Genomic DNA, 27,732 nt, shown 5'->3' on the forward strand with positions numbered 1-27,732 from the left:
AGACAAGGAATGCCAAAGTTTTTTACAACCCTGCATCCGAGCTCGGCTAGATCATCGACAAAACCAAGCAGGAACCAAACATCTCGGCAGTCTAACAACCCGAGAGCACAAGTCGGTCTTCCTTTTTGCTGTTCTATTGTCTAGACCTTAACCCTACCGTGTCGTACTTGGATGTCTTGCAAATCTACTCTCGGAATTGGGATCGCACTGCTATATGTATGAACTTCAATTCTCTTTACGCACGGCTCTCCTGTGTTATATAGAGACAACTAGAAAGTAAACTTTTTGAAGTTTGGAAAAGTGACTTTGGTTCCACGGGTAAAAACAATCAAGCCACGCTTGAAATGTAGGAATTTCACAGGATAAGTAGGAAATGCATGGGATTTTGCAAAAAAAATCCCATGTATCATTTCAATGTCCCTGGGAATCGGGAAAAAAAAATCTCAAACAGGGCCCCATATTACTCAGCCTTGCCTCGATCTGCTTGCCACAGACCTGTGCTCAGGTACAGCAACAAGCACATGAGAAACTAGCAAGACTAGCTACGAGCATGGCAACACACACCAACGAAGTACTGCTGCAGGTCATGGAATGCGATGAATGAATTAACACCATACAGGACTCTGGAACACATGCACACTGCACATAAGAAACAGAGAAAAAAAAATCACAGCAATCTAAACAATTACAGCCTAATACGTCCGTCCATGTGTTATTCAAACCTATGGCAAACTATCCATTGCATGCTCTACCACAACTGACGCGGAGTTCCAAACATTTGCAAATCTAGAAACAGAATTACAGAAGTTGACTAGGAGTACCTCCGATCAGTCAGCTAGAGGTGTGGCCGTGTGGGGCTGCCTACAGACCATGCCTTAACATACATAATCAAAGGTAAGGTTCTGGAGTTGGCGGCGATAATAAACATAGGATGCCTATACAGGCAAAAGAGAGGCATAAGTACTAATTAACAGTGGGTAATACAGCTATGGGGTTGCACAGATCCTCATGCCTCGACCTCCTTCGCTTGATGCTGCTGCTGTTTCTTCCCGGCATCTTCATTGCCATCTTCATCCTCATCTGCCTCCTCTGATAACTTGGTTAGCTCATCTTGGATCATAACTTTGATGGACTCTTTCTTTGGAGTCAAATCCATCTTGTAGTGGTTGTCTGTATGATAAAATTTGTTAGTGTGCCAAGTATCAACAACCGCAATTACAGCAAAAGATGTTTGAAAAGCTTACCAAGCTTCTTAAGAATGTCACTGAAAGTTGCCTGCAAAGTCGGATTTCCAAAAGGTCAGGGTCTTTATAAGAAATTTTGAAATTAAAAAAATGGGGGAAAATCAGGGCAACTAGAGAAGCAGAAATAAAAGGGAAAAGCAGGAGTAAAAGTGCATCTGATAAAGTACTTCTGTGGAATACCAAATGTAGTTAGGACTTTAGGAGACAATGCTACCTTAGTCATAGACAAAAACATTATCATATAATTGAACATAAGTATGAATTTTCTGTCATCAATTGCCCATGTTTCCAAACATCTTCCCACATTGACAATTTTTAGCCGAACTTTAAATCGTGACCATCAACAGTTTAGTGTGACCAGAATATACATACGAAAATATTTCACTAGGAAAATACTCCTGACAACAAATGTGATGGTACCATTGTCCTATCAACATTCTAGATGCTTTTTAACATATGGTACAACAATAACAACAAAATATTTTTAGTCCCAAGCAAATCGGGGTAGGCCTTTTTAATATATGGTAAAAGTTGAAAATTAATTGCCAGTCAACAATGGTACCAATTTCTGTCCACTACAAAAAATCTGTAACTCACCGTGTTGAAGTCAACTTTTTTGAGGATTCCAGTAATGGTCTTCCTCAGTTCATCCTTGCTGGGAAGATCTGCTTCTGCTGATCCCCCCTTACCCTTTGTCACCTTTTTACCTAGATGAAATACAATTTTTACATTTTTAGCACAAACTAATAATCACCTATAACTGAATAATTTATCTTAATGAAAGATATTTCTGTGATCATGCCACAAGCAGAATTAATAATCATACGTAGTGCAATGCAATGATCACATGATGGTCCAGAGCCTCGGTCCATGTGAAAAAATAGTAAAAAATAAACTCATACTTATTAGTTCACCAGATAAAGAAAAAATAGAGAGAAGGATGTTTTGGCCATGACACAGCCAGAAATGTGATCCAGAGGGGCAAAATGAACTGGACTTGAAGTATCCAAACATCAATAAAAAGGGAGCATTTTGGCATACTATGAAGACCACAAATTTACCTGATGGTTTTTTTTCTTTGGTCTCCTTTTCACCCTTTGGCGTGGGTTTCCTTTTCCTAGAAAAGACCTTTGTACTGTCCTCAGGGCTTTCCTCTTCCTTAGAAATCTTGGACGATGATTTTTTGAGTGGACTCTTGCTAATTGTCCTTGGAGGACCTGTCTTGTTGCCACTCCCTGTGTCTGTCTTCTTTTTGCCTGAAGATTCTTTTACTTCTGAGGACTTCTTACTTGCCTTTTCTTTCCCAGAGTCATAGTCATCTTCCTGTTCATCAGCTGCTTCATCTTTGTTTTCCTCACTATCAGATTTCATGGATTCATCCTCATCCTCGTCTTCATCAGTATCATACTTTAGAGCTTTCTTCTGCCTTTTACCTGAAGTGGTGTCATCACCAAATTTCTGCAGAAATAACAAACAATGAGAACAATAGTGATATACTGATATATTGAAGAAGGCGTGATAACCATGGCTGTGTCAACATTAACAAATCAATGGAAGTGCACATTGGAGGTAGGCAAGTAGTGAAGCTTAGCTTGGGTGTCCATGCATAAACCCAGCTTAGTATCAAAATAACCACTAACGAAGGCTACATATTACTGCAAGTCATATTGAAGCTTTTAATTTAAAACTTATAGTCAACACATAAGAAAATTTTGGCACTATACCTTCCTAGACTTATTAGGCGTGCTTTCAGGAGTCTTATTTGTACTTCCACCTCCTCTCTTGCGTTTTCTAGAATTCGATCCCTGGCGAGTGGAAGAAAATAAAGCACAGAAATAAAATGATATTGTAAGTTTTATTCTCATATATTCTAATTTCAACCATAGAACATCAGCAACAGTACCCAGCTGATATCAGGATAGGAGCATAGCATAAGAACTGCTGTCTAACCTGATCATCAGAGAGCCCAGAATCAGCCACACCGTGAGGTTCAGCAATGAAATCCAAGAGCTTCGACACAATATCTTCCTATATCTCAAACTATATTAGAATGCTACTATATTATATTAACCAAAATGTAATTCCAAGAACAAGACAAGACAAAGAACCTTTCTAATGTTTGCTTTTGGAACTGGAATAGCAAGGAGCCAACAGATGTCCAACAGCATGTCTTTCACACATTTGTCAAGCTTCTCCTTTGCCTTGGCTCTCTGCTTTTCCTACAAACCAGAAAACTCTCCAAATTAAACCAGTTTGTATCAGCTACAGTAGACTGAATATTTAAAGGTTTGAGAAAAGAAGCTTACATCACTCTCGTGCCAAACAAATCCAGAGAACTGGAGTATATGTCCTTTAAAATCTAAAGTCTGAAACATAAGAGAACATAAGTGTGTTAGACATTTGAGAGGCAGAAGCAAAAAGAATTTTAGCTTTAACATCATTCCAGATAAACATCAGACTTGTGGAGTTATTGTAAAGTAAGCAAATGGAAGTAAAATATAAAACAGCATAGTTTACTTAAGAGAATCCACCCATAATTAGTCATCTTTCGAATAACTAAGGCTAAAAGTTTATAACTGAAGCAGTCCATTGTACAGAACGAAAGTGAAATGACAGTGAAGCTAGCCTCTCAATATGCCATATACCTTACTCTTGCTACTCCTGTATACAATTCTGATAAGTCATTGAACCAGCCACGACACTTGCACACTAAGCAAATTCACTTTAACGAACATATGGAGCTTGAAACAACATGCTAATCGGTTAGGGCGCTGCATTATTTTTGGGAGTTCTTGTTTCCTATGCTTCTTTGTTCCAAAACAGCATATGCACCAGAGTGAACGGGCTAACACAACAGATGGTGCCTAAATCACATACACATTTTCATCCTGAAATGTGCTTCCTCTGTGCTTAAACCTGTTGGAGGGACTAGCATTTCTTCAAAAATCTAGTGCGGCAGTTTTCTTGCATATTTTAAATTCTGGTGGACTTGATACTACCAAGTGCTTATCTAAGAGATAAATAGTGCATCAGCCTTCTGCTGTGTCAAAAGTTTACCTTGCCTTTCCTCCCAAAGAGAATATTGTGAAGAAATTTAAGATCAGCAGGTTTCTTCCTTGATATTCTGTGTGCCACTATACAATAGTTTCAAACAAGAAAAAACAAATCAGTGAAAGAGAAATGCGCCGTGAATTAGAAGAAAGAAAGAAATTTCACAGATTTTAGCATTAGGTGGAACTCTAAACTAAAGAACGACAAATGTTTGTTATAAATCATAATCGAAGACACATTGTGAATCTAAGAAGCAATGCATAAAGAGAGGTAGCAAGTGAAATCAAAGTAGACAATTAGCTTGTAAGCAACAAAGTTTATTCTTGAATAAACCAATGATAACGCAACAAATCATCAGAAAGGAAAGAGAGCAATACTAGTACATTAGTTATTCATTGAAACAATGTGCACAAAAATAAATGAAAAGAAAGCAAACAACTTTAATCATCAAAAGTGAAGTTAATTTCCACAGAAGCTGAAAATGAATGCACCAACATCAAAGAAAAAGAACATTACTTATCAAATATCATTTCCGTCGACTCAAGATAATGAAATATACCACTTAGCAAGAAGCAAATTAAATCACAGTCACGTGACTCACACCATAACTTGTAGTCTATAGTCCAAAAAATTGCCACTTTTTCACTCAAATTTCAGCAGAAAAGATCAGATATTTCAACATTGTACAATTTGGAAAAAAAAAATCTAGTGCTCATCTGAGGCAATGAAAAAACAAAAGCGTACTTGTGAAGGGGTAAACCTAAGCTAATAGAATCACTAGATTCTTAGCCTTGCCTTACTACTGGTGGATATCCATTTCGATTCTACACCAGAGTACACAAAGGATATGCATCTAACATAGCACATAGCACCAAAATATGAGCTTCATTTCTTGTTTTGTGCATATGGGGACACCCATATGGCCTAGTGGTAGAGCACTTTGGTGTTGTGGTTGAGGCACGTGTGTTCAAGTCCCCACTTATATTAAAATTGTAGATACACAGTTTGTCCTGTGTATTCTCGTTTTTTTTTAATGGTTCCGTACATCTTTAAGTAATTGTTCCTCGGTGCTCTGATCTAATTTCACCTTATAGTTGTTATTCCACTGTAAAGCTAACACATAAATGCCATAACCTACATTGTTCAAATAGCTTCTTCTTGGAAAGAACAAGTATGAAGTATCTACCGAGTTCCTCAAAATAAAGAATCATAGGAGATGCTGGCAGCAGAAAACCAGGTCTTTTATCTAGAAGCTATCAGAATTAAATATGAACTTGTGAAAGTGCTGGGTTAATAATGGATGTGTTATGTTGGTCATCAAGTGTATTACCATAGCAATTACATCATGGAGTGGTAATCAAGTTTATGGAAGACAGACACATCATACGAGAGAACCAAATAAATATTCTGATTCAGCTCACAGATTATGTGGTTGTTTTCTCCAGTTAGATGTAAGGTTTGGATCCATTATTTGTAGTGTGTAATCAATATAGATGATGGGAAACACAGGGGAAAGAATTAAAGACTTCTACTGGGACCTGCAAACCACCTAGTTTCAAAACATTTGTCTATTCAGACTTCCAGATTCAATAAAACAACACATAATGATGCTTAATGCAAAAGAACCTCATTGCCTTAATTAAGAACAGCAGAGAAGGCCAGCTGTCTGGCACTAATAAACAGCAAACAGTAAAAAAGTATGACAAGAGGCCCATACCACTTGGTATATCCTTCAAAGGAGTCCCACGACCCTGTGATAATAAGATTAAGTGATTAACTGATAATTATTGCATGCCAAAATTAAAATAGTGGGATAAAATGACTGCAAGCCACGAACCTTCTCAACTACGAAGTCCTTGTTTGGTTCCTTCTCAATCACCTCAACCAACCTCTCCACTGTTTTCCTCTCACGTTGAGGACGATCAGTAGCATATGGGTTTGGGGTGCTTAGTAAACTTTTGGCTTCCCTGGATTTGGAACCATCCTGTTTCTTATCCTTTCCCTGGCTTCTATCCCTAGCACTCCTTGCTTTCTTGTTCTTAGGAGTCTCCTCCTTATTCTCTTCCACCTTCTTGTCAGCTGCGTCTTCCTCTTTCTTTTCAGCAGAGCCCTTTTCTTTTGCTTCCTCTTCCTCTTGTTTCTCAGCAGCACCTGTTTCTTTTCCTTTGTTTTCCTCCAGATCTGCTGAGCCACCTTTTTCTTGCTCTTTCAATTCACCCTGCTTATCCGCATTCGTGTTCTCATCTTTATCTTCTTTCTGTCCTTTATCTTTGACCTCCGTATTTCCAGCCTCAGCCTCAGTCATCTTGACATCCTCGCCTTCTGCTGTCTCGGCATTGTTATCTACCTTTACATCTGCATCCATTTTGACACCTTTGGAATCCACCTGCTTTGCTGTAACCACATCACCATCGTGTTTCTTTGCACCCTCAGCCTCTGCCATCTTGACATCTCCATCAGAAGGGCCCTTGGTGCCATTTTCCGAGCCTTTGTCCTGTTCTTCATCATTCTGATCTGCTACTACATCATTCTTGCTCTCAGCAGCAACTTCCTTAGTGGTCACATCCTTCTTATCAGGAGCAGCAACATCAGCAGCTGCTCCTCCATTTGCGACAGCCGTCTCCTCCATTACTGGTGCTGGGTCGGCCTCAGGCATCCCAGCCGACCCTTATTGATCTAGCTTCAGACAAACAGTTACCCTTGTAAGAAAACACGAGGTATAGGATCCGAAAAATAGACAGAAAAGGAATTGACCGTGTTATATGGTGCATACTATGCTGGTACCGTTACAAAGATTAAAACTTTGTAGTACCATTCTTTCAAATACAAAATATGCTTGTAAAAAACGAACAAGAAAAGCCCCTACTCATGGTTTGTTAGAACAGAAAGAATGCTAAAAAGGCCTGACGACAAGGACAATGCATGAAGAAATCAAATTGCAGACACCGCCGAAAGGGCCAACCGACAAGTAGAAAAATTCGTTGCAGAAACTCCCATCAGCACTGAAATCAGAGGGCAATTACTGATAGGAACACATAATTTTATCGCCGGGCGGCAGAAGAAGGCTAAAGACTCCAAGTTCCGCAACCAAACTGAGCCAATTGGAGCAAAATTGAGCAGCTAGGGCGCAAAACGCCCCCAACTTTGCCAAAACCCTAACCCTCCTGGACTAAAAAACCGCCCTTCCACAGTTTGCTCCAGCTCTACGCTACCCGAGCAGAGAAGCGCGCTTCTTGTCTCCTCCTCACCTCCTCCCACCAAAACCTTCGCAAGAAACCACAAACCCTAGCGAGACCAGCTCAGCTTTCCGCTCCCGCTCTCGCAACGACCACCCAACTCAACAACACCCCGACGCGCAGCAGCGGCATGAATCTCGAGGGAGAAAGCGGGCAAGCAATCGAGTACGCTGGAAGAAACATGAGATTTTTCTTCTTACCTGGTCCTGGAGTTGGAGACGAGCAGCAGCAGTTGGTGCCTGCGAAGTGGAGTCGCCTCCTCGCCTTCCTCCCCTCCTCTCCTCGCAATGAGAGAGAGAGAGAGCAGAGAGAATTTTTTTCGTGTTTTTTTTTCCCAGGATTTTAATGCCTTTTTGCCAGTTTTATCAGTCGTCGCTACTCGGCTCGCTCCGGACCCCAGCCCGGAGTCCAATCCGCTTTTTATTTCGCTCGCGGCCGCGGCGGGGTACGGTCGGGAGGCCCACTTGCAGTGACTCCGTAGGTGGGACCGAGAGAACGATGTGGGCCCCGCGCGCGCGTCCTTTTCGTTCGTGGGCATTTTTGGTGCCTGCCTGGTTACGGGCGGGGCCTGCGGTGGCGTGCGTGGGCCGTAGGCAGCAGCGTCGCTTTCCCGTTCAAAATTTATGCTCCTCTCCGGTTGAAGAAGAGGGCGCGCGCAGCAAATTAGAAAGCACAAGTCCATTGGACCTCTCATCCCAGTCCAATTTTTCTCTCGGATCCCGAAAATTAGATATTAGATTAGACACCATTAACTATAAAAAATTAGATATTTTAACCTCTATTCTATTTGAAGGCGGTTTTAGCTGCGGTAGTGATTTTTGGGCACGCAGATTATTTTTTTATTAGAAGATTGCAACTTAGTCAACAAATTGTAAAAAAAATATAATAATAATGATCCACGTGTTAACCTCTATCCTCTTCTTTGTCCACTTTTTCTTCCCCCTTCTCTCTCTTTGTGATACTCGTCGCTCACCTCTCATCCACCGTGGAAGTGCCGACAAAAGCTCGACTGTCATCAAACATCCACCTAGGACTATCATAGCCTTTGCCGGAAGCAAAGAACTTAGATCTGGCTGCTAAAAGAGAAGAAGAACCATAATCTAGCCGCACCCCGCGTGTTTGGCTCCTCATATGAGTAGAGAACGTTGGCATGGAAGAGGCCTGGCGAGGTGGGCGGTGTTGAGCTTGTCAATCTGATCGAGCGCGACTAGTTCGGTGGATTCGATGAGGATGGCAACCCACGAACGATAGACTCCTGTTGCCCCCCCCCCCTCCATTGGGTGGAGGAAGCGAGGATTAGGAAATTGGGACCCAGAGGGGGGGGCACATCCTACTACTATTATCTCCATATCATGGTCCTAAAACTTTTTTCCTTTCTTTGCTGAGTGGTTACGTCAAATATCCGCACAACAAAACCATTGACATATCATTGAAAACCATTGTGTTTTGGCTTGAGGGGGTAAAACATCCTTTTTTTTATAGTTATAGGTGTCCAATATCTGGTTTTACGATTGAGGATGAAAAATTGGACTGAGGTAAGAGTTCAGGGGGTCAAATGGAATTCTTCAATTATAAAATGTTAAGGATCTCGTCGTTCTTTTTTCATATTTTGAATTTTCGTTTTGGTGTTTTAGTTCTTGAAAATTGTTCTCTTCTATTTAATGCTTTATGATTTTTTAGAGGAAATCAACATAGTTCTTCCCAACTAATCCCAGCTCTTTTTAACCTCAACGAGATTGTTGTTTGAGTTGTTTTCTATTTGTATGATTTACTCGTTAGATCAAATAACCAAAACCATTATTTCGAATGTATATTATAACTAGTTCAAAATATTTTCCCAAATATACTCTTTGTTTTGAAAAGTATACTCTTTGTTTTCCTCGATCAACAAAAAGTTCAAAATGATGTTTCCCACTAAGATGAACAAATATTGTGAACAGATATAGCTCTGCTCTCTTAGACTGAACGTAGGTTGTCATATATTGTTTATATCCCTCAATTTGTCGCCGATTTGACCGAGATTAATCCGAAGTAGCATCAAACGAGTGTGGAGGACTATACTAAGGATGTTTTTTCTTAACGAAATATACTAAGGATGTCAAAGAGTAGGCAACCAATTCAGAGCTTCCATATCAAGAAAGGTGGAGCAATGTATCAAGTTTCTGGAGAAAGATTTACAGGAACTGTTGAAGATCGATGGCAAGAACAAAATCCATGAAAGGTAGCCTGGATGTGCAAGTGAAGTTAATTTGGGAAGGCCGGAGAATTGAAGATCAAATTTGTTTGCGTGTATCCTTACAAGTTCCTCTGTTGGAATTGATTTCGGCTAATGTATCCTAACTAACGAGACCAAAAAATCAGCGATTCCCGTACGCGCCATGATCGGAGGCACAACCAACTCTTGGTTGCGGTCCCGAGTCGAGCAGCGCCATATAAATAAAGGGCCCCGACGCCTCTCGGTGAGTAAGAAAATCCCGTGAGGTCCCAAACGCCCTAACAAACTCTTCCCGATCCTAAAGGGGCGCTGAATCGACTCGAAGATCGTCGCCACTGCAGCAACTAATCAAGAACCGAATGGGTTCTCCAGGCTCCGGTACGTGTTCACGCTTCCGCTCTTTGGGTGTTTGATCTTAGGGCTAGCTCTAGTAATGCTTAAGTGAAGTTTTACTTATAACATTTGGTACCAGAGCCTGTGTTAGCCCTAATCAGACCCCTATTAGATTTAATTATGTTTATTGATGACCAATTAGTCCTGAATGATCATGTCTAAGTATAATTGATGTCAATTAGGTTTGGCTAATATTAATTAGGGCCAATTTTGATTAAGTTTTAGCACTGTTATTGTCAATTAAGCAAGTTTACGCCTTGATTGCTTCCGTTTAAAGCTTAAATTATATGAATTAGTCCAAATTAGTCTCGGATTATACACTCATTCATGTTTTAAAGTTAAATTCTTTCGGTTTAATCATGTTTATGTGCATGTATGAGTATGCTTGTGTGTTTTGGAGCCTGTTTGGAGGCAAATAGATAGGTTTTGAGTTCGGGTAGCATTAAGAAGGAGGGGATTAGGGAAACTCTAACACAAATCCTAATGAACATCCCCATTCCCCTCCAAATTCGAACTCAAAATCCCCAAATCCGAGACTCAAAATCCCCAAATCCGAGACTCAAAATCCCCAAATCCGATCCCTAAATCCCCTAATCCGCCCCCCATTCTCAGGTCAATCACTAAATTAGAGGGGATAAGGTTGAGTCTTACGCGTTTTGGTCGGCGTTGCCCGTCGGCTTCTTCTCCGGCGGGATCCCCTCCTTTTCCTTTCGATTGCACGCGGATCTTCCGGTTGGTGACGTCTTCTCGTCTCCACCTCTCGTGCTTGCGCGTCGTCTCTCCGGCGTGCTCCTCTTAGGTCGCCGCGCGCACAACCTCATGGTCTGCACCACCGAAGCTTTAACCGACGGAGGCACGCGCTTCTTCCTCACGCGTGTGCTCCGGCGGGTAGACCCATGGTGGCGCTCTCTCTCCCTCTCTCTCTCTCTCTCTCGCCGGTGGTTTTTTTCCGGCGTCGGAACCCTCGGACGCCCGCCTCTCTCTCTCGCGCGCTGCGGCCGTATTTTTCAGAAGGGAAGAGGAGAAATGATTTTAGTGTTAGGGTTTCGGCCGACAGCGTTTTATACTGGGCGATTTTGTCGGCCTGCCGTCGATCGCGATGGACGGCTGTGCTGCTTCGGGCCGTGCGCGGAAAGAGGGCCGTGCTTTGAGGACTGGGCCGCGCGCTACATGGGCCAAAAGTCCATTTTTTGGGCTGAATGGTAGCATGCACAGGTCTGGGCCGAGCTAGGCCGAAAGGCCGTTTTGGGCTGTTTTCTTTAAAGCTTTGGGCTTTTTCATTTATTTGGAATTTTTAGTAATTTCTAACGTTTTTTCCATTTATGCACTGGAATATCTAATGCAAATAGCCCAAAGTTAATGATGATTAATGCATAAAATATTATTGTTAATTCTCCGGTTGAATTGTATCCAACGGGAAGATTTTTCTGGAGAATTTTACGATCAATTTATATAGGTTCATAATTACTTTCTCACCAAAGTTGTCTGTAATTATGTGCTATTTTTATGTGTTTATTTAAATTCTTTTCCGTTTTCTGCCCAACGGTGATGCAGATTGGAGTTTTATTTTTGCATGATTTTAATCAGACCAACGTAGGGTTATTTTCATGCAAATTATTTCCTTATGATAAATTTACTAATCTGGCCCAATTGTTCTCTCCAGCTCTTAACACTTCCTCTATTGCTGTCACTATTGACGGCATAGAGCAACTTACGGGCAATAATTTTCCTGCTTGGAAAGCTAAGGTGACTATTATCCTTGGTGTTTTGGATCTGGACTATACACTCAGGGTTGACGCTCCCACTGCTCCCGCCATTGGCGTGAAAAATTATGATGAATTAAAGAAAACTTATGATGCACTTTCTGAGAAGTGGGAGCGGTCCAACCACATGTCTCTTATGATAATGAGGAACTCAATATCAGATGCTATAAGGGGAGCAATTCTGTCGGTGTATCAGGAACCGGGGGTCCCCAAATCCCGAGGCCGAGCTAGCCATCCGCCACATGGCGCCATCCGCGGGATCTCTCCTGCAAGATGAGAAAAGATTAAGTCCCGGGAGAAGGCGCTCGGGACCACAGTCAGTGGTCCCCGAGCACCCCAGTTCCCCGATGATCCACGAAATTTAAGTACCGAGAAGAAGGTACTCGGGGAGGTGTGCGGTCGCCCCCGAGCACCCTAGTACCCCGACGACCAGAAGAGATAAGTTCCAGGAGAGAGTGCTCGGGGCTGCGAGCGGCAGCCCCCGAGCACTCAGTTCCCCGAAGGTCCGTATAAGAGTGCTCGGGAGAGAGTGCTCGGGGCTACGAGCGGCAGCCCCTGAGCACTCGGTTCCCCGAAGGTCCGTACAAGAGTGCTCAGGAGAGAGCGCTCGGGGCTGCATGTGGCAGCCCCCGAGCACTCGGTTCCCCGAAAGAGAGTGCGCGGGAGGAGAGTGCTCGGGAAGGTGAACAGTACCCCGAGCGCTCGGTACCCCGACGACCCGAAAAGACCCCCGAGGGGCCTACCGATGAGGTGTCAGCCAGTCAGAGGTCCGAGGCCGCATTTAATGAGCATGCGTGGCCTGACATCTCCAACTGCTCCCACCGCGCTCAGCGTCAGTTCCTGCTATGTTTTTGCAGAGAGGCGTGGGGTCATTAATTGCACGAGTCCCGTCCCGTGCCATCCGGCTTGTCTCGGCATAACGTCGTGAGGATCAAGGCGTTCCGTCTGCCACACTGCTGTGGCAGGAGAACAAGACAGGGCGAGCACGCCGGGTTGTTCTGCGGCTGCCCGGTGGGCCCTCTCCACGGCGCCCGTTGCCAGAGCATTTATGGCGACAGGCGACCGGGCGTGCGACGCATTTTCCACCCCCGTCATTTCGCCCAGAGAAAATGATGACACCCTTTCCATTTATGGCGTCTCGGAATCCGAGCCCCCCTCCTTCCGTTCGGGGCATGTCACAGCCGACGAGTACTTAAAAGAGCCGGCGGCACAGAAGAAAAAGAGAGAACGGACCGGCAGGCGAGGAGAGATAGAGAAAGCGAGACAAAGAAAAAGACACGAAGAACACAGCGCAAGAGAGCACCATGAGGAAGGCTAAGCCCAGTCCCAGCCGAAGAATAAGGAGCATCAAGCTCTTAGATAGATCAATATTCTTGTAACCAGCAACATTCTTGAGGGACTTCCTAAGGACAGTTATAGCATCCATACAGGAGTAGGGTATTACGTCCCCGTGCGGCCCGAACCTATCTAAATTCCGGTGCATTTACTTCCTCTTACACTAGGTCAACACCCCCCACCGGCCGTTGCATTCATTCCCATTTATTTCTCCGACGAATTTATTCAGGATCATCCCTCCGACCGAATCTCTAAAAAGGGGTCTCTTGGGATCCCTGCGACTGGAGTTAATCCTCCGACAAATTTCAAACTCAGAAAAAGCTAAAATGTACTTGGCATCTGTGGAGGAGCAATTTAAAGGCACCTCCAAGGTTTATGCCAATACACTGATTCTGAAGCTCCTCAACACTAAGTATAATTATGGGTCCAGTGGCATAAGAGAATACATCATGATGATGACAGACATGGCTGCCAAACTTAAGGGCGTGGATATGGAAATCTCTGAGGGTTTCCTTGTCCACTTCATTATGATCTCTCTCCCTCCTGAGTTTACTCCCTTTAAGATAAATTACAACACTCAGAAAGAGAAGTGGAGCATGAGTGACTTGATCGCGATGTGCATCCAAGAGAAAGAGAGGGTAAGGGCTGAAAATAAAGACTTTGTGAATCAAGTTAGCAGCCTCAAGAATAAAAGAAAATTCCAAGGGGATTTCAAGTCTAAGAAGAAGTTGCATTTCGTCGCTAAACATGACAAGACAGCACAGAGGGCGTCCAAGGTATCTGCTCCTTCTGCTCTTGCCTCTCAAGAATCTAAAGATGACAGATGCCACTTCTGCCACAAAAAGGACCACTACCAAAAGGACTGTGTTGGTTTCCTGAAGTGGCTTGCAAAGAAGGGTAATGATTTCATAACATTCATTGATGAATCACTTTATGCTAATTTTTCCCTTAATTCATGGTGGATTGACTCAGGTGCCACTGTGCACGTTACCAACTCCTTACAGGGATTCCTTACCGTGAGAACATTAAGAAAGAGGGAGCGAAGTCTTAGAGTGGCCAATGGGAAGGAAGCTCAAGTTGAAGCTATCGGATCCGTTCCATTAGTTCTTGATAGAGTCTTCACTCTTAGACTGAATAATGTAGTTTATGTTCCTTCCATGAGGAGGAATCTCATTTCTGTTTCGATGTTAGATGATGATGGTTTTCATTCTAATTTCGGAGACAATAAATGCATTCTTAAATTTAATTCAGATGTTATTGGTCTTGCCATCCGATAAGACAAACTTTATATGCTTCCTCTTAATAAATCCTCTGTGACGATGAATATCTATGATGTAAGCCATAAGAGAAAGAGAAGTACAATTAATGAGACTTCTTCAAAACTGTGGCATTGTCGTCTAGGCCACATTTCGAGGGGGGGATGGAGCGTCTCATTAAGGAAGAGATTCTCCAACCCTTAAACTTCTCCGACTCTGACCACTGCATAGATTGCATTAAAGGAAAATACGTTAAGCAAATAAAGAAATAGGCCACTCGGAGCATAGGATTATTAGAATTAATTCATACGGACATATGTGGTCCTTTTCCTGTGACATCAGTTGATGGTTTTGATTCTTTCATTACCTTCACTGATGATTTCTCCTGTTACGGCTATATCTACCCCATTAAAGATCGATCTGAGTCTCTCGACAAATTTAAGATTCAAGGCTGAAGTAGAAAATCAGCACAACCTGAAGATTAAAGTAGTGAGATCGGATCGCTGAGGAGAATATTATGGGAGGCATGCCACATATGGGCAAATCCCTAGTCCTTTTGCCAGATTCCTTCAGAAAAATGGCATAGTAGCCCAATATTCTACACCTAGTGAACCTCAGCGAAATGGGGTAGCTGAGCGACGCAACCGCACGCTTATGGACATGGTGCGAAGTATGCTCAGCTATTCTAGTTTACCAGTTGGACTGTGGATGGAGGCACTTAAGATAGCCACACACATTCTTAATCGGGTTCCCAGTAAATCAGTTCCAAAAACACCTTATGAATTATAGACTGGAAGAAAACCCTCTTTAAAGTATTTACACGTGTGGGGCTGTGCAGCTGAAGCTAAAGTCTTTAATCCACATATTGGAAAATTAGATCCTAAGATAGTTAGTTGTCACTTTATCAGGTATCCGGAAAGATCAAAGGGGTATCGCTTTTACTGTCCAGATAGGATCACTAAGTTTGTAGAAACAAGACACGCTGTGTTTCTTGAGAACGGGGATATGGAGCCGAGGGAAGTTGATCTTGAAGAAAAACTGGTTTATGTTCCTACTCCGCTGATCCAAGAGTCATACATCCCTGTGCCTCAGGTGGTTGCACCTTCAGTAGAAACTAACATCAGTACACCCCCTGTTGAGGTCTCTGAAATTCCTAACAATATACCTAACGATGAGCCTCAGCAGTCCCCTGCAGTACTCAGTCCTAGTCCTGCAGTGCATAATGAACCGATCAGGAGATCTTAGTGTGACAGGAGACCTGCCATCTCGAACGATTATGTTGTTTATATGAATGAGGATGTTAATGACATAGGGAAGACAGAAGATCCCAACTCATATAAAGAGGTCATGATGAGTGAGCATTCGTCTGAGTGGCTTAATGCCATGAATGACGAATTAAAATCTATGGGCGATAATGATGTGTGAGACTTAGTAGAAATCCCTGATGGAGCCAAAACAGTAGGCTGTAAATGGGTCTACAAAACCAAACATGACTCTAATGGAAACATCGAAAGGTTCAAAGCAAGGCTCGTAGCTAAAGCCTTCTCGCAAAGAGAAGGAATCGATTATAATGAAACTTTCTCTCCTGTATCAAGTAAATACTCTTTCAGAATAATTATGGCGCTCACAGCACATTATAATTTAGAGCTGCATCAGATGGATGTAAAAACGGCATTCCTTAATGGTGACTTGGAAGAAAATGTTTACATGGCTCAGCCGGAAGGTTTTATCATAAAAGGCAAGGAACATTTGGGATGTCGCCTTAAGAAATCAATTTATGGTCTAAAACAAGCGTCTAGGCAGTGGTATCTCAAGTTTGACAAAGTCATTAGAAATTTTGGCTTTAAAGAAAATGAAGTTGATAACTGCATTTATATAAAGTTTAAAGGGGAAAATTCACCATCTTAGTTCTTTATGTAGATGATATCTTATTGGCCAGCAGTGATAAGGATACGTTGTTTGAGACCAAGAGATTTCTTTCCTCTAATGTCGATATGAAGGATCTCGGTGAAGCCTCTTATGTTCTTGGCATTGAAATTCACCGAAGGAGTATTAGGTTTGTCTCAAAACGCATACATAAACAGAGTACTAAAGAAATACAATATGCATTAGTGCTCTGCCACGTCTGCTCCTATTGTTAAGAGCGATAAGTTTGTGACATATCAATGTCTAAGAAACCAATATGAAATTGATCAAATGAAGACGGTTCCTTATGCTTCAGCTGTCGGAAGCATTATGTATGCTTAAGTATGTACATGCCATGACTTAGCTTTCGTGACCAGGATGCTTGGCAGATATCAATCAAATTCAGGACCGGACCATTGGAAAGCCGTTAAGAAAGTCCTTCGCTATTTGCAAGGCACTAAAAACCACATGCTCATATTTAGAGAATCCGATAATCTTGAAGTCGTTGGTTATTCGGATGCAGACTTTGTGGGGTGTGTAGACACTAAGAAATCCACATCAGGTTATATCTTCACTCTTGCTGGAGGAGCTATCTCGTGGAAAAGCTCCAAACAGACACTCACAGCATCTTCAACGATGCAAGCTGAGTTTGTGGCATGTTATGAAGCTACCGGGCAGGCTGTATGGCTAAAGAACTTTATCTTGGGATTAAGAGTGGCCGACAGCATTGCAAAACCACTTACATTATACTGCGATAATCAACTCGTAGTTTTCTATACGAGTAACAACAAGTCGAGTGGTGCTGCCAAACACATCGACATTAAGTATCATATTGTGAAAGATAGAATCCAGGATCAAACAATAAGTGTCAAGCATATAAGTACTAAGTCAATGTTTGCGGATCCGCTCACTAAAGGTTTACCACCTCATATTTTTCGTGATCATGTTGCCGGCATGGGGTTATTGGAAAGCCTATGATTCTGGATAAGAGGACCATAATGCAAACCAACCCCATTAGGAATAACGAATTTCCATTTCGAGATGAAATAGTGTGCTATGAGTTTTTTTGGTTTCAGTGGCATTTAATGAGCCGCTATAATTTTTTGCCTTGGTGTGCTATTTCATTGAGAGTGGGCTTATGATGGTAGCCTTACGATCAAGGAGGAGAATGTTGGAATTGATCTCGGCTGACGTATCCTAACTAACGAGACCGAAAAATCAGCGATTCCCGTACGCGCCATGATCGGAGGCACAACCAACTCTTGGTTGCGGTCCCGAGTTGAGCAGCGCCATATAAATAAAGGGTTCTAGCGCCTCTTGGTGAGTAAGAAAATCCCGTGAGGTCCCAAACGCCCTAACAAACTCTTCCCGATCCTGAAGGGGCGCTGAATCGACTCGAAGATCATCGCCACTGCAGCAACTAATCAAGAACCGAATGAGTTCTCCAGGCTCCGGTACGTGTTCATGCTTCCGCTCTTTAAGTGTTTGATCTTAGAGCTAGCTTTAGTAATACTTAAGTGAAGTTTTACTTATAACATCCTCATCGGTTCAAAGTGGCACCATCAGTCACCAATTCAACATCCTTGCACTACAAAGCCCCAAACCGAATCAAGTTTTTCCGAAACACAAACTGAAACATCAAATTAACCAAGCAAGTTCTGAATGCATTGGCCCGACAATGGCACGAAAATGGGCAACAGAGGAAAAGAAACCACGCAACGTTTACAGTCCAACGCTGACACTCTCGCCATTGGCATCAGCATCCGTCCAGATGCCGACCTCGGCGTGTCCGGCCTCGGTGGCGCACGCCCTGAACATGCCGGTGGTGTTGTGCACCATGCACACCTCCCCGTCCGCGGACACGGCCACCAGCCCCACGGTGCCGCGCGGCGCCCCCGCCACCACGCGCGCCGCGGCGTCACGCAGCGGTAGGTCCCGGTGCTCCATCAGGGCCGCAACATCACGCGCCACCGTGTGCCGGATGATCTCCTCTCCCTTGCCCGTGGCCGACACCGCGCACAGCGCGTTGGCGTACGTGCCCGCGCCCACCACGGGCGTGTCGCCGATCCGGCCGGACATCTTGTTCACGAGCCCGCCTGTGGACGTCGCCGTCGCGAGGTTGCCCGCGGTGTCGACGGCCACGCAGCCCACCGTGCCGGTCTTGTCGTCCATCGGGGCCTGGGTTTCTTTGGGTGCCTCCTGCCCTTTCATCGGCTGGGTGTAATCGATCTGAGAAGCAAGAAAAGAAGGATCGATCAGCTACATAAAACCATTATTTCTGGTAATGTGAATATGCAATATTTCTCGTTTCAACAATGGATTGATCACAATTAAACCATACTGAGGGTCACATATTTGATGTATCTATTTAGTTCTACCTCCGAATGAATTCTTTCACATTTGATGAGAACGGCAAAAGAAAAATGAAAATTCAGCATGGACACATTGCACTCCACTGAGTTTTTTCTTTTCGTCATTTTTTTATGAAAAATCTGTAAGGTACTTCATGCGGCACTTGATCATATAGATTCATGAGAAGGAAGTAAGTCAGAGTAGACACGATTCTGTATCTGCTGAACGTTTGAAGTTAAAGAATATCAAAGGATTGAAGCTGCATGTCTATCAGTCTATCTTCTTGCACACCAAATACACATGCATGGACCATAGATTTGTCAGAGTCATGTGCAAGATAAGATGTGAATCACTTTGAACAGACTAAAGAGGATACCGAATCTTGTAAGCTACTGAATGTGCCACCACCAAAACTGAACAAAGGGACAGAGAAGTTGTGACAGTACCTGCACCCTGTTGGCTTCTTTTGCCTGTCTCAATCTCTCGATGTTATCCTCTGTGATAAAGTGGCTTGGATCCTTGGTCTCCACCCCCTGAAAAGTTACCATGAATCAACCAAACCAAACGTATGGGGAGCATGTAATCCTTAAACAACTAGCGAACCTCAGCCTGAAGCTAAGTGGAGCAGATGGTGCGTGGTCTTTCCTTGGAACACTAGTACTGAACTCATGTAGCATAAATATATATATTTTCCATAATCTCCATGTTTTTAGAGTTTAGATCGACAAACATCGATCATGAGTAACGATAAGTTAGTACTCTATTTGGTAGTGTTGATCTGAGAACTAAGTTTAATATTTTCTTTTCTTCCATGAATTCGCACTGAGGACAGATTTTGGTGAAAACAAAACTAAGTAAAGTTGATGATGGCTTTCAGATGAAGAACTAGGCGATATCAAGTGTAAGTTCAGTAGGAACAGTGATCGAGTTACAAACGAATTGAGCATGATTCGTGAGTACCACCTGCTCCCTGGCGAATGCCTCGGCGCCGTCGAATGCGAGGTAGATGTGCGGCGTCTTCTCCATGACGAGCCTGGCGAGGGAGACGGCGTTGACGACAGTGGAGAGGCCCGAGACGGCGCCGCAGCGCAGGGTGCCGCCCTCCATGACGCAGGCCTCCATCTCGACGGTGCCGTCGGTGGTCAGCACGGAGCCCCTGCCGGCGTTGAAGTGCGGGCAGTTCTCCAGCTCCCTCACCTGCGCCGTCATGGATGACGGATCTTTCATGGATAGGTCGAACCGGATCGAACAGCGGTACAAGGGACGAGAGGAGAGGATGACGTACGACGAGCTCGGCGACGTCGAGCGCGGGGCGCCCGTCGCGGAGCGCGGCGGCGCCGAGGTCAAGGCAGCGGCGGAGCGTGGCGAGGCGGGGCTCCCTGCGCTCGGGCGGCAGCGAGCGCGGGATGTCCCCAGCGCCGCCGTGCAGCGCCAGCGCCCAGCCCATCGACGGACGAAACGAGCTCACGCACGCGCGCGCGCGCACTGCCTCTCTTCTGCTCCCCTCGCCACTCACCACCTCACCCCGTGAGTGCCGCTGATATCATGTCAGGGCGGCGCCACCTTTTCACCGGCCCGGACGGCAACAACCAACCCGGCACGGCACCAGGGGAGACAGGCGGACGAATCAGCGAAGCAGTCCGTGCGGGGAGTGGGGCTGGACGCGCACGTCAGCGTCGGCGCTGGGTGGCGTTGCTTGTTGGTCCAGTGCGGCCGTGCCAACTGCTCCTCCTCGAGACCCGAGCCGAGATCGCATCGTCACCGCCACGCCGGATCGAGCGGCCAGTGGTTCGAGCGTATCCGACGGTCCGACCATAGAATCAACCGGATCCGCGTCCTCTGACGGTAGCAAAAATACGGTAGGAAAGGTTAAAGTAGCAGTACTGTATCGCTAAAATTCAACCCGTTTATTTGGGGTCTGGTGGATGGGAGAACAAACTGTCGCTTACTTAAGCAAAGTCAAAGGATGCAGAGCCCAATCAACCACTAGTTATAAAAAAACTAACTGTTATTTATAAATACTACAACAGACAATCTTTTAATGAAATAGCTATATACATCTTAAAATACATTATACACTTATTACTCATTAGTCGTTAATTTTCTCTATTCTTTATTAACTCTCGTCCATATAGATAAAAATATAATATAAATATTTTTATAGTTAACTAACATAAATTATTAGAAATAGTCTAAATGCTGGGCCGTGCTGAACTTGATGCAATCGTACATGGAGGTTCCCCGCTCAGTTGGCAGTGTTCGCCCGTGCTATCCAACCAATTCGCCCGTGCTATCCATCGTGCTGCAAGGTTCTAAGTATCCCTCTGAGCAATCACGTTGCACATTAGGGCACCCATTGTGTTACTAGACCGGAAAGCGCGCGTTGCGTGTCTGGCCGGCATAAGTGTACATTTTGTCAGCGCAAGTGTACATTTTGTAGACTAGAGAGGGGAGTCGGCGGTTGACTGCTGGAATTTGCAATCGAAATTAACGAAGTAGGCAACTCGAAGACAGCTGCTAAATGTCTAATGCTACGATCGCCATTAGAGATCCGGTGAAGTTCGGGAATGAAAATATGATATATTGGGTAGCGGTTATATAGAGGGCTTAGGAAATATTGCATAACTGGAAGTAAATAAAATGTAATCACATCATTTACCAAAAAAGAGAGGTAAGATGGTAAGGGCAACAAAAGTGGCTACATTCTGTGGCACAATGCTAGCAGTTATCTAATCGCTGTAGGCTACACATGTCATATGCATATTCCAGGCTATATTATCATGAGGAAATAGAACCTACCAATGACATGTCAACATACAGCCTTATGTTATGCTGTCCAGAATGTAGCCACCATTGTCACCAGTGAGATGATATCATAGAAAACAGCAAGAAGCCTCAGGGAGCAGAGGTGAACAGTTCGGCACCCAATGCACCAGATGACCAGGAAGTCAACATCGATATGTAACTGAAGATTACAAATAAAGCATATTAGATGCCAAGGGAAAAGAAAATAATGGGGAAACAAATACGAAAATACAAAGCTATGACGATAAGAGCTTCATCTGTTTTTTTGTTACCAAAGTAGTATCATCTTCTACTTTTGTTACCATTATGCTTTCGTACATGGTCCAAAAAACCAATTTACAAACTTGGGCATATTTAGTAATTCATTTGCTGATTTGTTCATAAGCACCCTCGACCAGTTATATGCAGGTGATAATTTGTGTTAAGATAGAATATTGATGAACATAAGCATTGATCAATCTTAGATTTATTATGAAATCAACAAATACAACTCTAGTTGTCATATGAAATATTTCTTGGTGCAGGTCATGTGGCACTAACTTATGCTTGAGCCAGCTATGCCTAGATCTTATTTGGACGGAACCGAATTAGTAGGCAAACAGTTTAATTATATGCATAATCAAACTGTAGGAGTATTAAGATTAGTAATTTAGAACACCTAGGAGTTCATCGTAGCAAGATCAATAATTGCAAACAGATCTATTTTTGTCGTGAATATCACGAAGTATGGAAATTCTCTTGAACAAAATATAATTAATGCCTCAGATTGCAAAGTTTTAGAGTTTTAAGGCCAAATATCGGGCCCATACATAATGAAGAACTTAATACATCTGAATTGCGATGGAAAGCAGTAACTGACTTCATTAAAAAGAACACATCAGGATGAAAAAGCTTACGTTAAACCTGATCACGCCATAACAGAAACCAGAAGAATGGCTATACCAGTGGGAAAAGAAGTTCCATGTCCAGTGAACTCTATGCCGTTGATGGTGTATGTTTCAGCGTCTCATGGGCAAGCACTGAAATTATCTTTTAGCAATCCTCATATATGTCGAGGTACTATCATGTTGGAAATAAGTGAACTTCATTTGAAGGACTAAAACTGCACTAAAGTTCATATGGAAAATCCGACACTGAACAGATTTTACTCTAGACAAATAAGCAATCTAACAATCGCATTGATAAACAGGATAGACAGCTAAATATACATACCATGCAAGCTTGGAATATTTTCAGTACAACTCGGTCTCTCAACACTTGGACAATTAGATCGCGTACTTGAGCAAGAAAGCAAGTAGTTGATTTGAGCACAGCACATGATAGAAAGCGCAAAGAAAGTTGGCCGTCAGTAATGGTATATTAGGCAAACATTGTTATAAAGGAAACAAAAGTTGGTAGGGAGCACAAAAAGAATAGCCTGTCAGCAATGCAATGTATAACATGTGTAGGATAATTCGGGCAAGAAATAAGATATATATATCACAACATACATAGGGTAATTCAACTGGTAAGGGAAAAGAGGACGTAAATCAATTGAAACTCTTGTAGCATAAGATGCAAATCAACTGTGAGGATCGGTGACGTCTTAATAGGGGTGAATTAGCACATCTAGAACTATTTCGGTTCAAAAATAACACAAGATAAACCTATATCAATTTCTATCTAAATATACTCTAGGTTTATCTAGTATGTCTACTATACCAATCAAATGGTTTGAAACCTATCTAAAAAGGTAAATTGCAAGTAAGTAAATGTGAAAACGTAAATAAGTTAGAGAGAGTAAACTCGGCATAATTTTTTTTTCTATGGTATCGATAGCATGAATGCCACCCCTAGTCCACGTTGGATCTTCATAAAGGATATTCTCCTGATCAGCACTCGGTCACGTCCTTTGAGCCACAAAGTCACAAAGACAAGACCTCCACTTGGATGAGCCACCAAGCCACTAAGGCAAGATCTCACCACTAGCCTCTCTTCTGGTTCCTCACCGCTATGATCACTTCGGAGTTTGAGCCACAAAAGCAAGGATCCCCGCGTCCCCGCACAATCGCCTTACCGCCGCTCCACACCAAGTTGGAGGGTCAACAAACTTGCCGACAAGTCACCAAGACTCGAAGGTGCCGGTGTACGAAGAGGTACACTGTTGGATCACTTCTTGATCCACTCTCTAGGCAGCAATCACTTAGCAACTCACTATCTAGGCCTATAAGCACTAATCTTGTGCTTAATCGTCTTGGATGATCACTTTAAGCACTTTGGTGGCTTGGAAGTCTTCTCAGGTGTATATGAACTTCTCTGGACTCCAGCATACTCAAATGACTGAGTGAAGGGGTATTTATAGCCTCAAACCCGCCAACTAGCCGTTAAGCCAACGTCTCTAAAAAGCTGTTAACACCGGATGATCTGGTGAGAACAGTAGTACTAACACCGGATCATTCGATGAGTACACTCTCACAAACTAGCCGTTGGAACCCTACTCAAGCCTCTGTGAACACCGGATACTCGGGTGTATACTTCACCTTCATCACCGGATTTTCCAGTGAGTATACCTTAGCCATCCGAGCCAACATCTTCTCTGTGTAAATTACTCCGGTGTATTCTCCGGTGCACATCACTTCATCATCGGACCATCTGGTGCGTTATCTTCAGCCAGCCAAGTCAATCTAACCCTCTCTGGAAAATATGCTCATATGTACAAATCGTTAGAGCACCGGACCTTCCGATGAGGTCATTGCATTCTCCCTTTTATCAACAATACTCCGGTACATTCCTCCAGTGTGTTTAAATCAATCACCGAACTATCCAGTGGGATCTTCTGCTTCTTTTTCATCTTTACATTGTTCATTGTCCGGTGCATTATCCGGTGTTGCCTTGCTTCATCACCGGACTATCTGGTAAGGCTTTCATGCCTCTGTCCCCCTTTAACAAAGATGCTTTGGTAAGTACAAATACCCTGAGCACCGGACCATCCGGTGTAGTTATTTCTCCTGGGATTTTTTCCAATTCAACCAAACTTTGTCCCGACTTTGTTGGCAAAATTATAACCTATAGGATATACTCCCCTTAAATGTGTGCATATAAGTGTTGGATATTTGTGAGATATATGCAATTATTATTGATAACAATGGGGATCATGGTACATAAAAGATAATCAAATGTAAAACTAGTGCCATAAAAGAAACCTACCACTAATAAATCATGTAAGTTGCTTATGGATAAGAGAGAAATACAAGCAACCTACCATATGAAAACCCACACTAGGCATTGCAATAAATTGAAATAAGCATATGCAATCCTAGATAAGACAAATGAGCTAGAAGCAAAACAAAATGCACGAACAAGAATCTAGCTACACTTACCTCTTTTACCTTTGGATGGGGATTTGGGTATGTGATGATCATAATCTTCATCAATGCACCTATCTTGTACACTTGACTTCTTTACTTGAATTTTCACTTTATCTTGTAAGTCAAGCCTCCAAATCTTCATAGGCGCCTCGAGCTTCAAGTCTTCTTTGGAACCCAAATTGATTGGGGCCCCTTCATGTTGGTGATGATTTCCTTGAGTACCCAAATGGATTGGTTCCATCTTCGATCCTTCTTCCCAACCATGTGTGCAACCACCTTATCATTTTTCTTCTTCTTGAGCTTGTAGTGATTGCTTTTTATCCTATTCTTGTAGTTGGGCTTAGCATAGAGGTTGGAGGTCTTGTTGGAGAGGTTTATTATCTTTTTGTTTTCCTTGGTCTCCTTCTTCACTTGATTGCATTGGAAGGACTTGTGGTATTCTTGATGGCATTTGAAGCATGTCACGGTTAACCCCTTCTCAAGCTTCTTCACCATAAAAGCACGGTTATCTTGAGCATGTTAGACATGTCCTTTGCCCTTCAATCTCGCTAAGTCCTCTTTGAACTTCTCCACTTCTTGCTTGAGCTCATCATTCTCTTGTGTAATGAGTTCATTAGATTGTTCTACAATAACATTCTCAACACAAATCTCATTGCAAAGAGGTGAGCTAGATAAAGCATATAAATCATCATAAGAAGTGGAAGCATCTACCTTATGATTGTAATTAAAAAGAGAGATATATTGCTTCAAAAGGACCTTAGTTTGAGATTCAATGCACTCAAATTTATCCTAAAGCTCTTCATGCTCCTTGTTTAGCAAATTGAATTTGCACAATAATTGTTCAAAATTAGAAACAAAGGTAGCATAAATGTCATTAAGTGCATTGAATTTCTTAAGCTCTTTTGACTGTTTCTTAAGAACCCTTTGTTGCTTATTGATCAAATGAAGGAGTTCATCATAGCAGGAAGAATCCTCATCGAATTCATCATCACTTACATCGCTATCCATACCTTTGGCCATAAGGTACTTGTGAGATGGATTGCGAGATGACTTGTGTGATGATGATCTTGAGGAAGAGCTTCTCTTGGAGGAGTGGATGGTGATGCTCTCGTCACTTGAGCTTGAATCTTTATCATCACTCACCCATCTTCCTATGCTTGCGAATGTTTTGGCTCTTTCCCTTATCTCCCTTTTGCTCTTGGTTTTTTTCTCTCCTTCTTAATATGATCAATTTTTTGATCAAGTCCTTCATAGAGATTGGGTGATCAATCTTGGCATTGATCTTCTTGATGTTCTTCTTCACTTGTGAAATAAGCTTGACGACTTCGGGATCCATCTTTTCATCGCTTGAGGTGCTTTGCTCATCTTCTTCATAGCTCTCTTCATCTTTATCTTTATCGTCTTCACTTGAGCTTGACTCTTGCTCTTGTCTCCTCATGCTTGTCTTCATGTGTTGACATTTAACTTGCTTGCTTATGAGAGTAAGGTTCTTTGTGTCGGATGAGGAAGAAGCTTCTACCCTCATATTCATTGTCATCTCATGGGCGGTAATCTTGCCGAGCACTTGACTTGAAGTCATCTTCTTGATGTCATTGTTATCTTAGATGATAGAGACGATCAACTTGTACTTTGTAGAAGAGTTTGAAGTATTCTTCTCACCACTTGATCATCTTCAATTGACGTCAAATTTAACCTATTGATTTTATTGACAAGAATATTCAAACGTGAGTACATGCTATTAGCATTTTCATGGGGTAGTTACTTGATACCATTAAGCTTAGTAACAAACACATGATATTTCTCATTACGCACATCCTTTGTGCCTTCATGTATTATATTCCAAATATCATATGCATTGACGAGAGAATAAATGCGATTGAATGCATCAACACATATATATGATAAAAGGATACTCTTTGCCAATACATCTAATTACCTCTCCTTAATGGTGATGCGAGGTTTCATCCCTACTTCGGTGACTCTCCAAACATCTAAGCCTCTAGCTTGCAAATAATAAGACATTAAAATGTTCCAACTTGAGAAATTTGTGCCATCGAAAAGTGGAGCACTATGAGAATTCATCCAAACCCCGGACGTCACAACTCTAGGATTTTAAGCTTATTAAGAGCACGAGACTCTAATACCAATTGTGAGGATCGGCGACGTCCTAAGAGTGGTGGTGGGGGGGGGGGGGTTAATTAGGACATCTAGAACTATTTCAGCTCCAAAAATAATACAAGATAAACCTCTATGAATTTTTATCTAAATATGCTCTAGGTTTATCTAGCGTATCTACTTTACCGATCAAAGGGCTTGAAACCTATCTAAGAAGGTAAATTGCAAGTAAGTAAATGTGAAAATGTAAATAAGGTAGAGAGAGCAAATTGGGCATAATGATTTTTTCCTGTGGTATCGATGGCATGAATACCAACCCTAGTCCACGTTGGAGCTCCACAAAGGATATACTCCCGGTCGGCACCCGGTCACGACCTTTGAGCCACCAAGTTACAAAGACAAGGCCTCCACCCAGATAAGCCACCAAGACAAGGTCTCAGCACACGCCTCTCTTCTGATTCCTTGCCGCCGTGATCACTTCGGAGCTTGAGCCATAAAGGCAAGGGTCTCCACGTCCCCGCATAATCGCCTTGCCGCCGCTCTACACTATATCGGAGGGTCAACAAGCTTGCTAGTGAGTCACCAAGACTCCAAGGTACCGGCGTACCAAGAGGTACACTGTTGGATCACTCCTTAATCCACTCTCTAGGCAGTAATCACCTAGCAACTCACTCTCTAGTTCTATAAGCACTAATCACTCACTAATCTTATGCTT

At 42.9% G+C, this 27,732-nt stretch overlaps 2 protein-coding genes across 3 annotated transcripts; both read right to left on the minus strand.

Moving 5' to 3' along the window:
• Window positions 1-658: 658 nt before the first annotated feature.
• LOC133912842 (DEK domain-containing chromatin-associated protein 4-like) lies at window positions 659-7,893 on the minus strand. 2 transcript variants are annotated; one of them, XM_062355774.1, is made up of 12 exons: window positions 7,732-7,893; window positions 6,133-6,971; window positions 6,013-6,046; window positions 4,302-4,378; window positions 3,551-3,610; window positions 3,353-3,463; window positions 3,195-3,272; window positions 2,969-3,049; window positions 2,306-2,702; window positions 1,842-1,951; window positions 1,245-1,275; window positions 659-1,170 (listed from the first exon to the last, which is right to left on the minus strand). In XM_062355774.1, the coding sequence occupies exons 2-12, from the start codon at window positions 6,949-6,951 to the stop codon at window positions 1,007-1,009; spliced, it is 1,962 nt and encodes a 653-aa protein (XP_062211758.1). In that variant the 5' UTR covers window positions 6,952-6,971; window positions 7,732-7,893; the 3' UTR covers window positions 659-1,006. The 2 variants fall into 2 exon arrangements, with proteins under 2 accessions (XP_062211758.1, XP_062211759.1); XM_062355775.1 differs by having other exon boundaries at window positions 6,133-6,975; window positions 7,732-7,875.
• A 10,048-nt stretch (window positions 7,894-17,941) lies between these two features.
• On the minus strand, window positions 17,942-20,384 carry LOC133912843 (isoaspartyl peptidase/L-asparaginase 1). The gene is made up of 4 exons (XM_062355776.1): window positions 20,036-20,384; window positions 19,714-19,947; window positions 19,197-19,283; window positions 17,942-18,627 (listed from the first exon to the last, which is right to left on the minus strand). The coding sequence occupies exons 1-4, from the start codon at window positions 20,195-20,197 to the stop codon at window positions 18,121-18,123; spliced, it is 990 nt and encodes a 329-aa protein (XP_062211760.1). The 5' UTR covers window positions 20,198-20,384; the 3' UTR covers window positions 17,942-18,120.
• Between the last annotated feature and the right edge of the window lie 7,348 nt (window positions 20,385-27,732).

Source organism: Phragmites australis, chromosome 3, assembly GCF_958298935.1.
Source record: "Phragmites australis chromosome 3, lpPhrAust1.1, whole genome shotgun sequence".
NCBI classification, from domain to species: domain Eukaryota; kingdom Viridiplantae; phylum Streptophyta; class Magnoliopsida; order Poales; family Poaceae; genus Phragmites; species Phragmites australis.